Source organism: Coregonus clupeaformis, chromosome 10 (genome assembly GCF_020615455.1).
Source record: "Coregonus clupeaformis isolate EN_2021a chromosome 10, ASM2061545v1, whole genome shotgun sequence".
NCBI lineage: Eukaryota > Metazoa > Chordata > Actinopteri > Salmoniformes > Salmonidae > Coregonus > Coregonus clupeaformis.
This window is the reverse complement of record NC_059201.1, coordinates 58,626,893-58,642,047: the sequence shown is the minus strand read 5'-3', so window position 1 is coordinate 58,642,047 and position 15,155 is coordinate 58,626,893. Positions and strand designations below refer to the sequence as shown.

Below are 15,155 nucleotides of genomic sequence, written 5' to 3'. Positions count from 1 at the left end.
ACCACGTGTCAGCATCGGCTGTGATGACCTAAGGGAGAGAAAAGGGGGGGAGAGAGAGAGAGAGAGAGAGAGAGAGAGAGAGAGAGAGAGAGAGAGAGAGAGAGAGAGAGAGAGAGAGAGAGAGAGAGAGAGAGAGAGAGAGAGAGAGAGAGAGAGAGAGAGAGAGAGAGAGAGAGAGAGAGAGAGAGAGAGAGAGAGATAGGGAGAGATAGGGAGAGAGAGAGAGAGAGAGAGAGAGAGAGAGAGAGAGAGAGAGAGAGAGAGAGAGAGAGACAGAGAGAGAGAGTGAGTGAGTGAGTGAGTGAGTGAGTGAGTGAGTGAGTGAGTGAGTGAGTGAGTGAGTGAGTGAGAAAGAGAGATAAAGAGGATAGGGAGGGGAGATTCTCAGAGGTGTGGGGTCCCCAGTGATGGAGTAAAGGGGGGAAGTGACGGAGTGCTCTGCACCTGGCAGCAGACTGCTGCAGTCAGGTGTTTCTCCACAGGGTTCTCCTTGGCAGCCCGTTGCTCTGAGGATCGGCCCACATTGTTTTCTTAGTGCCTGGGACCGTGAAAACAACATTGATTCCCTTCTTCCCGTCTCGGAGGCTATCACCGGAGTCTTGGTAGGGCAGCGTGAGGGGAGAGGAAGAAAGTTCACGCAGACTGGAAGTGTGTGTGTGGTTGTGTGCGTGCATGTGTGTGTGCGCGCGCAATGTGCATGCTTGAAAGTGTGCATGTGTGCAGCGTGTGTGTGTGTGTGTATCAGAACATTTCCCTGTTGCCACCAATCGAGCCTTACACAGTCAGACATGACCCTTGGATTTTACCTTGCCTGGGTAAGACTTTCTTCATAAATACTATTTTTCATTAGAAAACCAAACGACAGCAGCTAGGCACCGAAGTTTGTGGCTTTTTGTTTGTGGCTTTTTACTTGCAGAGGTTGAGTCTTAATGTCATCAATCAGTGTCCAAATAAAATAATTTCCATTCGCTTTATCCCTCAACAGTGACTGTCTAATAAAAAACGCAATTGCTCTCAGACAAAAAAAACATAAAACCTATAAGGGGTTCGTTGACTGTGAGCGGTCTCATGTAGGTGACCTAAGCCCGACATTCAAAGAAAAACGAAGCGGGGGGAATTATCCCAGGGCTCTGTCTAGGAAACCGACTGTAGGTACACATCCTTCTCTTATCTCCTAGTCCCAGCACACTGTCTCACAATGACAGCTACCTCGCAGACTCTAATTTATTCAGGGTTTACTCAGGAGGTGATAATCCATTTTTCTTCATAATAATGTGCTCGTTGGGGAGAGTGACACTCAATCCAGCTGGGACGAGGCCCCATGGATTGCGGTATCCACCAGGTAATGGCGGAGCTTCCCGACTTCGGTGGTGATGAATAACCCATTCGATTTGACCTTTGGCCGTAACTCTACCTCCATTATGGCTCAGGTGAATTCTGGGGGCAACTGTTAAAAATAGCACATAATAAAAAAGCAATGGTCAGTTGTGAACCGTCCTGCCTATCTAATCAGCATTATTACCGTGTCTGGTTAAGAGGACCTGTGAGTATGGTCAGTAGTAATTTTCCATCCATTGAAAGGAGATGGTCACTGTAGGTGAGGAGACAGAAAGGGAGAGAGAGACTGAGAGAGTGCCTTGTGCCCCTTTCCCTGTCAATTTCTTATCAATGCGGCCCCCTCTCCACCTCCAACCCTCGCCCGCCTGCCACGCTCAAATCAGAAACACAATCAAGTCTGCAAGTCACACAAGAGCACTCAAATCATCACCAAAAACAACAAAAAAAGTAATTTAACCCCTTTACCCTCATCAGACTTACACAGACCAATAACACAGGGAATTAATTCAACTGGGCTGTTGACAACCTATAATTCAAAATGTCCATTACTAATCTCAGAGTCCTTTGGCATAGGCTTCAAGCTCCACAGTTTCCCCCGACGAGTAAACACATGTCACATTAAAATGACGGTCCTCAGCCATGTTTCTGGTGATTGGTTCAGATTTTCCTTTCAGCCAGAGCTCCACTTGAAGAGGTAATAATGGAGACAGATTTGGGAGCTGATTTCAGAGATACGTGCAAAGGGGCGGAGAATGCATCAATTCAGAAACTCTGCAGTCAATCTCTGACTACAGCGACGAATCAACGAACAACATGTCACATCACAGTGGTCTTTACTTGTACCTTTTACACTAGATACTGCTTTTGTAGTGGGAGAGAGAAGTGTAAATGGACTCTAACCATAGCTACTACAGTGTAGCGGCGAGAGCCTAATGGACTCTACCAAAAGCAATGGCCAGTGATTACAGTATATCCCCTCTCTTGAGAAGTGCCATCGCACACAAAGTCCTCCATGCAAACAGAAGAAACCTTGCCCATTGCCCCGAGAGACATGGGACAAATCCCACCGCTGCCACCAATTTAACGTGCCATTTGGAGTGTTCGGAGAGTGAAATATCAACTAAGGGAAAATTAAGACTCAAGGATGTGAACAGCATACAGAGCGCAAGAACATTACTTTATTCCCTGAAGTCAACAACTATCATATACTAGTCAGGCATTATTAATCAATTGTCCCAAACTTTAATCTGCACTAATAGGGCTTGTTTCCAGGACACAGATTAGAAAGATTAGGCTTAGTTCTGGACTAAGAATTATTCTCTGTGGAGAACCTCCATTGAAAGCTCTTTTTAGTCTATGACTAGGATTAATCTCTATACGGCAAACTGGCCCTTACACTTTCAGTAGTCACAATGACAGAAAGTAATATTGCTTCTTGGTCTTGACACTGGGACTGAAACTCCAAGAATAGAACTGACCATAAAATGCTTCAGCCATGGAGTAACAGTGGGAAAGTTGAGTTGAAAAGGGCTTAGACCTGATAAGGCTCTTATCTGTGGCTTTCAAGTAATATGCTAAGAAGTTTGGTCTGTCTGAGAGACTTTGTGTGACTGCTCAGCCTCTTTTTAACGCCACCAACAGATCTCCTATCCCAGGTAATATCCTGGCGCCAAACATGAGCATTATAAAAGGAAGGAGAAGAAAACAAACACATAAAAAACCCATCCCTCGGAACGCCACTCCTTTTGAAGCGGTGAAAGAGCCCTGGTAACAAGGCGGACGGCTTGCACTGATGGGGATGACCTATGAGCGGCGCAGGGAAAAAAGTGCAGACTTTCCTCCTTCATTATCCCTTCTGTGAGAAAGTATTAACATCCCTCCATCTCCACATGAGCCTCTCTGAGCCTCACTGCTCTCACTTTCTTTTTCTGTAGAGCCCACTGTGTCCAGCATTGTTCAACGGGACATTGTATGAAATGCCATCTACGATCAGTGAAGATGCTTGTCCCTCTTGCATCTCAGCTGTTGTGGGTGACACACACAAAAGGGCACAGACACATGATGTACCTACCTCCACATACACACGTGCACAATCACACTTACGAACGCACGGCCGCACACAAAGACACACAGTGATGCCCTGCTCTCCTTTGATTAGATGCTCTATCCTGATGACACGGATAAGAAGGCAGATGGCGGTTGCTGTTGTTTATTTATTTATGGCGCCCTTTTTTTCACATTTTTATCTGAAGTGCCCTGTTTTGCCATGCCGAAAAAATGAGACTTTGATCATGTTGTTCTCGGCGCTTCTGATTTTCACACGACCTGAATTTGCACAAAATGCTAAAAATTGCCCCATATGCCTTCTGTGTGCGATCTGCAATGCAATTTGCACAGCAGTCAGCACAGTAGACAAATATAACAAGCCTCTACTACAGTACTGGCAGGCTGTGTCCCAAATGACACCCTAGTCCCTAAATAGTGCACTACTTTTGACCAGGGTCCAGAGGAAGACCCATAGGGCTGTGGTCAAAAGTAGTGCACTATGTAGGAAATAGGGTGCCATTTGTGACGTAGCTGCAGTGTGTTCAACTGCTAACTGGATTAATGTCAGTGGCGTAACACTAGAAAGCACCCCATGGAGCTGGGGAGCTGACACTGACATCCCTACCATAGGTGATCAGTGAGAGAAAAACAGAGGGAGAGGGAGTGAAAGCAGAGAAGAGAGCCAAAAGACATATAATTGTCCAGGATAGTGAAAAAAATGAGAGGACAAGAAAGAAAGATGAGTTGACGAAAGCGAGAAACACACAGACAGACACACATCCAAAGAGAAGCGGTGACAGAGCAATAGAGGAGAGGAGATAGGAGAAAATAAAGGAAGAAGAGAGGAGGAAGCCCCGTTGTGTACCTGTGGGAACAGCCGCGTCCATAGTGGGCCTCTCCCAAGTGTTGACTTGCTCCCAGGCGAAGCCATTGGTCCCCAGGGCCACACTGTAGCCACAGCTGCTGTAGTGCTCTTCAAACGAACAGCTGCCTGTAGGACATGACGAGAAGAGAAGGGTTGCATATGTCAACACGATAAAGCCATATCCTCACATCATTATTTCATCCCCGCTAAATAATGATTTTCCAGCGCATTAGGCTTTATGCTAGCCAGAAGCCATGGATTGAGAAAGCAAGACGAAACTCGGTCTAATTAAATGTACTCTGAGATGCGTGGTTTAATTGCAATGAGAGGATTCAAAGGGAATTCTTTGTTTTTTGGTGTTTTATCTCTGTTTTGTCAATTACACCCATAGTTTAAGTGTTTTTGAGCATGGATCGATTGATCTAGGCTGTGCTGACTTGACAGTTTATAGTTCTTGTATTATACATGAATGTATGTTTTTTACAGTTAATGAAAAGATTGCCTTCCGGTTTTAATCGAATTTGTAAAATTGCATAAGCCAAGGACTAAACACTCATTGGCGGCTAATGACGTGCCTGTGTACTGAATAGGACAATCAGAGCACAAGAAAGGGTTATTATTCCATCAAAATGAGAGGGGGGTTTGTGTCAGTGGTCTTTTGTTAGACAGATTATGACTTGGGTTTTAATCCCCCCAAAAAAAAACACCACAGTACGTTTATTCCTACGTCAAAAAATCCAGTCTTCCAAGTCAAAACCCCTAATCTCACTGCTGAGATTGATGCTGTCCTAATATGGACACCACATAACAAATCACTTTTCACTCTCCATATCAAAAGTGTCTCTTTCTGTTCTGCTATTTTCCGACACAGAGGGGGGGTGATGTAAAGAGACGAGAAAAACAAGCCGAAGCCCTTCATCTCCTCTAATTAATGTTGCCTACCAATTTGATCCATTATTGATAAGTTGCCCACAGCAGATAAGCAACAGTTTCCATTATCAGTTGAAGCTGCTGCTACAACCTGCACCCACATCTGCTCATAGGAGAGGAGCTAGCATAAAAATCGGGGCTTTTCATTGCTAATGCTTGTGCTTTAGGCTCTCTGTCGAGACATTGTTTATCAAATTGAGTTTCCCATGTAGCACTTTCATCAATAAGGTTTTAATGAACTGAGAGGCATGTATCTAAGGGCAATGAATGGGGAGTTTGACTGTAGCGACTGAACGCATTCTAAGAGGATGTTGTTTACGCTAGAAAAAATTGCCAGAGAAGAAAGTTAAGTGTTTGCACCTCAGGATTTCATTTGAGAATTAGGGGCCCTGCAATTAATATGTTTTGCTGTCAGATTACGACTGTACTGTAATTAATGTGCATTTCATTTTAATTAATTGAATATTTTTGCTATTTTGGGCAACTACATAGTGAATTTTAAGACGATACGATCAACAAAGAGATCTTTGGAGATAGCGGTTTTGAAACGTTGTTGTGGTAGAAAAGGTAAAGAAAATGGACACTAAGCTACAGTACAGTACATTTAAAACAAGTGATGATCGAATGTTGAATTTCTGAAGTAATCTTTCCATATCTCTTTGTAAAGATAAGCTTTTTGGACAGATTCTCCTCAGGGCTCATTCATTTGGATCAGTGGTTTCTGGTTAAGTTGAGTATTGGTGTTGATAAAGATAAAGATCATACTCAAGACCCTTCCAAAACATTCCAGTCTTTCATCCATTCCCGGAGCCCCAATCGGACCATTTGGATAATTAAAACCTTCCATATATACCCACTTTAATCCAAACTGACAGTGCCTACCATGTTATACACCAATGTGGATGAACTCAGCTAAAGCGTCTGTTTTCTGTTCACTTAGATAAGATCTTAGTTTGCTCCCATAAAATGTACTGTCATCATCTAAGATTTAATTACAGCATTTACTAACATACTGCGTGTACTCTTCTTGTATCCTCCCCCCGGCGGCATTTCCGAGCTAGGCAGGCTAATATACGGCTTGGATGCTAAAGCTATTATTTCCACTCCAATAAGCATGAATAATAGCCAAACATAACTTTAATTAATATAGCAATCAACGGAGATGTATCAGGACAGTGTTTTGTCATGTAATATTTGTCTCCAATTCAGGCCAAATGTGTCCTGACAAAGGCCAAGCAGCCATATTCTCAGTTTCATTAGAGAACGCATGACTCAATAGGACCAATGTTTGTAGTTTTTTTCTTCTGCTTGAGTGGATACAACCAACAACTTGTTTCTCTCTAGTTATCACTGTGCCACTGGCTCAGAAAAACAAACACACACACACACAGGTCTGAAGTCAATAGATCCAATCCATTTGGACAGGATCGAGAACATAAGAGGGAGCAGGCCGACTGAATGAGTGAGAGACAGACACACACACACTCAACACACACACACAGAGAATTGCTTTCACTCACACACACATCCCGTTTGAAATGAATCCAGCTTCGCCAGTCGTGCTGAATTAGACGAGAACAGAAAGATGACAAGGCAGACAAAAGGCAGAGAGTGCCTCTAATAACGCACACACACAGCTCATTCGATTTAAACGCTCCCTCAACTATTTCTACCTTTTCTACTTCGCAAACACTCTTAAACCTCGTCGGCCCAAGCCCCACAATCCATTTCCCCAAGCCAATCTATCCCCATCACCTTGTGGAGAGGAGAGAAGAAGGCTGTAGGTAAGATAAGTAACCAGGCATTGGACAGAGGTTCTCCAAACCCACTCAGGTCAGAGCTGGGACATGTTCAGTGTTCAATCCCCAAACTGAAAAATACAGAGTAAAATGGGGAGAAACTACAGTAAACCATTTTGCTATGGTGTGACCTCATGAGCACGACCCAGCTGAGAGAGGATACAGTTGCTTGAAAATGAAATCTGTCTACGTCTCTACGACAAGCACTGGGTTCATGAGCAGTCAGTGACACGCTTTAGGGACACGCTTCAGGGACGGTAAGCAAACATCTGGGTACCTACATTCTCACCAGTAGAAAATATTGAGCTGTCAATGAGTCAATGCTTCTTGGTTTTGCATCTGTCTCTTCAGGCTTTGAAAGCCTCGTATGAATGAAACAGATGTAGGATCTTAATTTGATCATTATTTTGTTGCTCAGAATTTTCCTGCCGAGCAGGAAATGCAAACATGTAGTGTATTCAATGTTTAAAAAGGCTTCTAAAGTTTGGAGTTTCCACTTTAAAATGTCAGACTTGATTTGCCCTAACGAAAAATGTATCAACCCCTACAAAAAATGCCGATTCATTATAATCCACATAATAATTCACATTTCCTGTTGCTGCAGGATTATTTTCTTGCTGTAGCAAACTGGCTCAAATTAAGATCCTACATCTGTACTCTCTTTGGAGATGCATCTCAGTTCACAGTGTATCAATAAATACGGGTCACTTTCCTAACCATAGCCAGGCTTACCTGGCTTCCAGGCCATGTGGCTAGTTAACTCCCGAGTGGCGCAGTGGTCTAAGGCACTGCATCGCAGTGCTAGCTGTGCCACTAGAGATCCTGGTTTGAATCCAGGCTCTGTCGTAGCCGGCCGCAACCGGGAGACGCATGGGGCGGCGCACAATTGGCCCAGGGTAGGGGAGGGAATGGCTGGCAGGGATGTAGCTCAGTTGGTAGAGCATGGTGTTTGCAACGCCAGGGTTGTGGGTTCGATTCCCATGGGGGGCCAGTATAAAAAAAAAAGATGTATTCACTCACTAAACTGTAAGTCGCTCTGGATAAGAGCGTCTGCTAAATGACTAAAATGTAAATGTAAACACTGTCCTGTAAAGGGCTCATTCTGTATTGATCCGGTTCAAGGATCCGAATGTATGACCTATATTGTTGCCATATTATCTTCTTAGTAAACATGTTAACCTAACTTACGAGTCTCTGCCTCATCCATACAACTAATAACGTAAACTGGTGTCATAAGTGGGATTTCAACATAACAAACACTAGACGGGAGTTTGACATTGATCATCGTGAATCTTGCCCTGGAAGCAGAACTGCAGTGGTCACTAGCTGGCACATCCACAAAGTCATAAAATCTGTTTTTAACCCTAACCTTAACCACAGTGCTAACCCTAATGCTTAACCCTAACTGTTGTGTTCAGTAATATGGTGTCGTAGCTCAGTTGAGTATTGAATACTGTTGCTTTAAGAATGTATCAGGCACGTTGTGCGTGAACGGAGGTGTGAGGACTGGATGAGTGAGTTTTGTACGGGTTGTTAACATGTTGATCTGAAGTAAAGACGTTCAGTTTAATTGCACAACAAGCCTCCGTGCATTTGTAACACTAACCTTAAATTAAGACCCCAAAAAATATATGCATTTTTACTATCTAGCGGAAATCACTCAGTTCTGCCTTCAGGGTATGATTCATGACAATGAATGTCAACCTGTGTAAAAATACTCTTCCTCAAAGACTTATGTGTCAGTCATTTTCTATCCCTTCTCTGACGAGGTATTGTGTGAGTCAGGTGGGGTATCCTCAGAGGAGGCCAATCCTGATCACCTAATCCCAGGGATTGGAAGAACAGACAATACGGAAGACAACAAGAAATCTACCTGAAAAGCCAGCTTCTATCTGCCTTTAAATCAAATCAAATGTATCGTTACATACACTTTACAGCAGGTATAAAAGGTGCAGCGAAACGCGTATGCGCTAGCTCTCTCAACAACGCAGTAAATTCATCTATTGAATAATAATAACAATGAAAAGAGTAAAGTCAAAAATAACAAGTCATAGAAGAGGTATTTACAAACAAATGTTACACTGTATTTACATATATAATATGGGTAGTGCCTAGGTCATTCGGTGGAATAATACATAATAGAACAGCTTTGTTGACTGTGTGTGTGAGTGTGTTTATGGGTATTTGTGTATGTGCTTGTGTGTGTGTTTGTATGTGTGTTTTGTGTACATTTGTGTGTAAGGGTTGGATGTGTGGGTAGTCAGTGCAAATAATTGCAGATAGTCTCTAAGGTGCAAATAATCTCCAAGGTGCAGGTCTGTGCAGGGAGACAGCTAGGGTTAGCTGTTCAGCAGTCTGATGGCCTGGTGGTAGAAGCTGTCTCGGAGCCTGTTGATCCGAGACCTGATACTCCGATACTGCTTGCCAGATGGTAACACAGTGAACAGTCCATGGCTCGGGTGACTGAAGTCCTTGATGATTTTTCAGGCCTTCCACAGAAACCGCCTGGTGTAGATGTCCTGGAGTGCAGGCATACCAGGCAGTGATGCAGCTAGTCAAGATTTGATTTAGATTTTAAGATGCTCTTGATTGTGCAGCTGTATAACTTCTTGAGGATCCAAGGGCCCATGTCGCATTTCTTCAGGCGCGGTGGTGGTGTGATTGGACCATGTCAGGTCCTCTATGATGTGCACGCTGATGAACTTTAAGCTTTTGACTCTCTCCATTGCAGCCCCGTTGATGACAATAGGGGTGTGCTCCTCCCCGTTTTCTGTAGTTTTGCTGACGTTAAGGGAGAGAGGCGGTTTTCCTGGCCCCACTGTGCCAGGGCTCTAAACACTTCCCTCTAGACTGTCTCGTCACCATCGGCGATCAGGCCCACCACCGTTGTGTCGTCGGCAACTTAATGATGGTGTTGGAGTCATGCATGGCCTCGCAGTCGTGAGTGTACAGGGAGTACAGGAGCGACAAGGCACCAAACAAGGCACACAACAAGACAACAAATCCCGTCATTCTTTCAAGCAAGAAATCCCTCACATAGCACTAGGCACAGGGATTATGCTTTTCTATGAAGTCCTGATGTTTCAGGGCCACAGAGGGCTAAAGGAAAATATGTGAATAGGGAAATAGATATGGTGTGTTTGTATGTGTGTACCTGTATGACACTTCCCCACTGTCCTTGGGTCTGGCTGTGCGTGTACGGGGGATAAGAACAGTGTTTGTCCATGGATGCTTGTTATGGGGCCTTCTGCGAAACACAGTGGAGGCTTATAAAGCCGAGCCAGCAGAAAGAACAGGCACAGGGACCAGAGAGCTTCCTGTCGGGTCACTCACCCACAGCCAATCAGGCCAAAGGATGTGGAAACACAGCTGTTGTCGGTTGATGACTATCTCGTATTTTCCCCATTTTTCACTTGCATCCCTCTTTTCCTTTCTGTTCAATCAGATTCGATAGAAATGATCTCTCGCTCTCTCTCTCTCTCTCGCATTTTTATCCCTTTAGAAAAAATATTATAGTGGGCGAAAAGGTCCTACGGGTAGTAAATCATGCTGTAGTGTACACCTATAAACATCTGTTTCTTGAGCTTTCATAGCGGGCACACACACATCACTAATATGCACACACGCCCCATGCAACAATGTGTCCATTCTATAAAGAATATTTTTCAGCAAAATGTTCTCCTTCAGGTACGAGTCCTTAAAAATAACCCCAACGGTTATGCCCAATGATTCAATAGTGACTTCAACGTAGATTCATTAAGCCCACCTTCTGTTACAGTAATGACCTAGTCTCTCTTTATCTCACTCTAAGCGTCTGACTCCTCACCCTGTGCCCTCAGAGATGAGCCTTCACTCAGAGATGAGCCTTCACGGCTAGCGCCCGTCACACCACTGTCCTTCATCTCTGCCTGCCCATATCTCCTCAGCCGCTTAAAAATAACTCTGTTAGCACCCCCACCAGCCCTCCTTTTACCCACTGCCACCACCCCCGTCACCCACAAGCTTGAAGAAGACGTGCAATGGCATCAAAGGGATGTTAAAGCCTCGTTTAAGAGCGCAGAGCCCCGGAGGGTGAAGGGGTTAGCCCTGGGCTCATTTCAGACCTCACACTCAGTCAATACGATTTTGGCGCAGCAGAGTGACTAACCTCCCCTCACCCAGGTCGCTCATTCCCCCTCTCCACTGTCTATGCGCTGATATACTGTATGACTACTGCTGCCTGGGCTTCTGTGGCAGATGCTATCTATGTGTTAGCGTTAGTGCCAAAAGGAAATATAATTTGCTGCATGGGCTTCTGGTGGATGCTAAGTGGTAGCGTCAGAGCAAAATGTGAAGATATTTAATGCTAGGGCTTCTGTGGCAGATGCTAGCCTACATGTTAGCCTAAGAGCTAGAAAGATGGATCTTTACATTCACGACCACAGTAACCACACCAGGGCCCCATTCCTACCATATTAATCAGAGGCCTGCTTCTCTAAGGAAGGTGATCCAAGGCTGTTAGGGACTGTACGTTATTTATAATGAGGGATACCTGGAAAAAAAATCTGACCTCTCTGAAATTAAGATGGATGTATTTTTACCGAACACTCCTTGAACGCTTGAAGAAATACCAAGTGACCCTCCCCTATACCCAAAATAATAATTAGTACAAAGTGGATAGCAGAGAACATGCCTACCGTTTACCCTCACTCCTAGGACAGACCAGAGCATTTGCAGTTTTAGAAACTGTTCTTCATTTTGTAAGCATTACATGGCAAAGTAGCCAGAAGGTTGTGGATTCACAGACCAATGCGGACAAGGGTAGGGGTGAAAAGATATCCATTAAAATAAAAGCACAGCATGAATCTATCATCATATTTGCTGTCTGAGAAAAAAATGCCTTTTATAAATGCATTTGATGGAATTCTACATTATTTTACATGACTGGAGACTGGCAGAATCTTTTTTAATACCACAACAGAGCATGACAACGAATTAGCGCCTGCTGCTGCACCAGAGACAGTGCTAAAGTTGTCTATCAACTGTAAAAATTTTACGCAACAGAACCAGTTATAACTGAAGTATCTGATCATCAATGAATTCAAGAAAAATGCCTACATTTTCAATTTTATTCCATGATATTGTTGTTATAATATAGATTTGTGTTGACTGTGATTAGGGCATGGGAATATAATAGCATCTTCTAGGCTAAATTAACAAACTAGGCATGCATATCTCATTGCATGATCCTCAAACCAAAGACTGGCCAAACTCGTGTTTCTAAAAGTGACTGTTTAACCTAATAAGGCGTTTCATTATTTCATTCGAAGTAAAAAATAAATAAAACATTATTTGATATATTTAAGGAGTGCATGGTGACTGAAGGAATTGGCTGACAAAATCTACTGATAGTAGACTGTAATTTAGTCTGTCAGACAGGTAGGCCTACCTCTTATTTCTTGAATAGGAAGCAATACTCTCCAACACAACACAAGCCCCCTTGTTGTTTAGTAGCCTAATTAGAATGAAGACTGTTTAAATGAATTAGCCCTTCTCGAATTAGCCTACTTTCAGCCCCCATGTGCTGTCCATCTCTTCGGCTACTGCTTAATAGTAATGTAAGTTATGTAAATTACTCGAATATCGCTTATTGTGAGGTCAATAACTCTGATAAATCGCTTCATTATGGGCAACGAAACATATGTTTTTATTAAACAAAATTATAGCAGTAGCAAGTTTGCATCCTCCTTTTCATCTTCTCCCCCTCAAGCTGAAGAGGACATCAGTAGGCACAGATATTGCATTTTTTGTACAAATAAAATGTTTTGCCAGAAGCCTTTGACTCGCCTCCTAAAGTGCCACCATACACTACAAAGTCATTGGTTAGGCAGCACAAAAGGGTTTACATCAGAAAGAGCAGGGCAGGCCAGGGCTCATGATTGGGAATGCCTATCCATTGCAGTGTGTAATGTAGTGTAGCCTAGATTTATATACACCATCCCAGCAGCGCAAAAACTTCAGAAGGTAGTACATTTTCTTAGAAATATAACTTTGCCCTGTGCTTCTCCGAGCATGCTCTTTATATAGCCTAGGCCTATAGCCTATAGTATAGGCTATGGATCATTTTATTGAGAACACACTAGGCGCAATTGATATTGCGTGCCAAGCAGGGATGAGGGGCATCATCGGGCACAGATCGAGATACTTTAATAAGCAACTAATTCTCAAATCCTGAGCAATATGACATTTAATCAATTACAAATGACATGACCCTACCCTGGACTAAATCCAAAAAATATTAAACCCTCCCCCTCCGGCTAACAATTGTGTAAATTTCGCCCGTTCCCTTATTTACCATAAGTCTCCTGTCCTGCACACTGAATTATTGAGCTAATTGATTAGTAGGCCAACAAAGCTCAATTATTAAGTAGGTGGCTGTAACCAAGTCCTGCTGGTACACGAGCTGCCTCTTATAGGGCTTTAGCTCCACTGACAGAACCCTAGCTGGACGTGTTTAAACAGACACACAACACACTAAGCATATACAAAAATCACCACCACTGTCCCTTTTTTCCTTTCCCCCTTACGACTATGGTTTCATCTTGGCATAGAAAAAGCTGTGGTGTTTGGAAATGAAGGTGTTCAAATGTACATTAAGAGGAAGATCTGACAGCACAATTACCAGACTTTAACTATTTTTAGTCTCTCTCTCTCTTGCTCTCTCTCTCTCTCTGCTGAGGGTTTTTCCTCCCGCTGGAGACAGCTCAGGCAGTTTCAAGCGACCCAAGTGAGTGTGCTGCTGCGGCGCTGAGCTCATCATTCGTATTCATCCGGATAGATCCACCAAGCGACTCTCCCTTTTCAGCTGCCTCCACAACCCCAGGGGGATGAGGGGGAGGGGGTGACACAGTGCTTATGCCAGGGCAGAGACATTTAAGAATCACGCATTGTCCTGCTAGAGTCAAATCAGAGCTGAGCTATGGTGTTCAAAGAACTCCCCAAAAGGGAGCTAGCCAGAAGGGAATGAAAAGTCAAGGTAAGTCCTCCAAAAATCACCCACAGAGAAGAAAGGATAAAGCAGTATCAGTCAAAGCTTATGGTAAGGTTAGCATATACTTTCTTCAGAAGTTAAAAGAAACACAAATTACAATGGGGTTGTTCACTGTAACTAATGGACAATAGTTGTATTGTAATGTAATGTACTGCTGATAAGTGGCTCTACTACAACATACAGTTGAAGTCGGAAGTTTACATATACCTTAGCCAAATAAATTTAAACTCAGTTTTTCACAATTCCTGACATTTAATCCTAGTAAAAATTCCTTGTCTTAGGTCAGTTAGGATCACCACTTTATTTTAAGAATGTGAAATGTCAGAATAATAGTAGAGAGAATTATTTATTTCAGCTTTTATTTATTTCATCACATTTCCATTGGGTCAGAAGTTTACATACACTCAATTAGTATTTGGTAGCATTGCCTTTAAATTGTTTAACTTGGGTCAAACGTTTCGGGTAGCCTTCCACAAGCTCCCACAATAAGTTGGGTAAATTTCGGCCCATTCCTCCTGACAGAGCTGGTGTAACTGAGTCAGGTTTGTAGGCCTCCTTGCTCGCACACGCTTTTTCAGTTCTGCCCACACATTTGCTATAGGATTGAGGTCAGGGTTTTGTGAAGGCCACTCCAATACCTTGACTTTGTTGTCCTTAATCCATTTTGCCACAACTTTGGAAGTATGCTTGGGGTCATTGTCCATTTGGAAGACCCATTTGCAACCAAGCTTTAACTTCCTGACTGATGTCTTGAGATATTGCTTCAATATATCCACATAATTTTCCTTCCTCATGATGCCATCTATTTTGTGAAGTGCACCAGTCCCTCCTGCAGCAAAGCACCCCCACAGCATGATGCTGCCACCCCCTTGCTTCACGGTTGGGATGGTGTTCTTCGGCTTGCAAGCCAACCCCTTTTTCCTCCAAACATAACGATGGTCATTATGGCCAAACAGTTCTATTTTTGTTTCATCAGACCAGAGGACATTTCTCCAAAAAGTACGATCTTTGTCCCCATGTGCAGTTGCAAACTGTAGTCTGGCTTTTTTATGGCGGCTTTGGAGCAGTGGCTTCTTCCATGCTGAGCGGCCTTTCAGGCTATGTCGATATAGGACTAGTTTTACTGTGGATATACAATGGGGAAAAC

General features: G+C 43.4%; 1 protein-coding gene across 15 annotated transcripts in view; it reads right to left on the bottom strand.

The window, feature by feature from the left end:
• Positions 1-15,155, bottom strand: part of ptprt (protein tyrosine phosphatase receptor type T) — a 449,458-nt gene that overhangs the window by 335,464 nt on the left and 98,839 nt on the right. For all 15 annotated transcript variants that reach the window (XM_041888816.2, XM_041888817.2, XM_041888819.2 and 12 more), the window contains exon 2: positions 4,250-4,375. In XM_041888816.2, the coding sequence (XP_041744750.2) occupies positions 4,250-4,375 (126 nt within the window). The remainder of the gene's footprint in view (positions 1-4,249; positions 4,376-15,155) is intronic.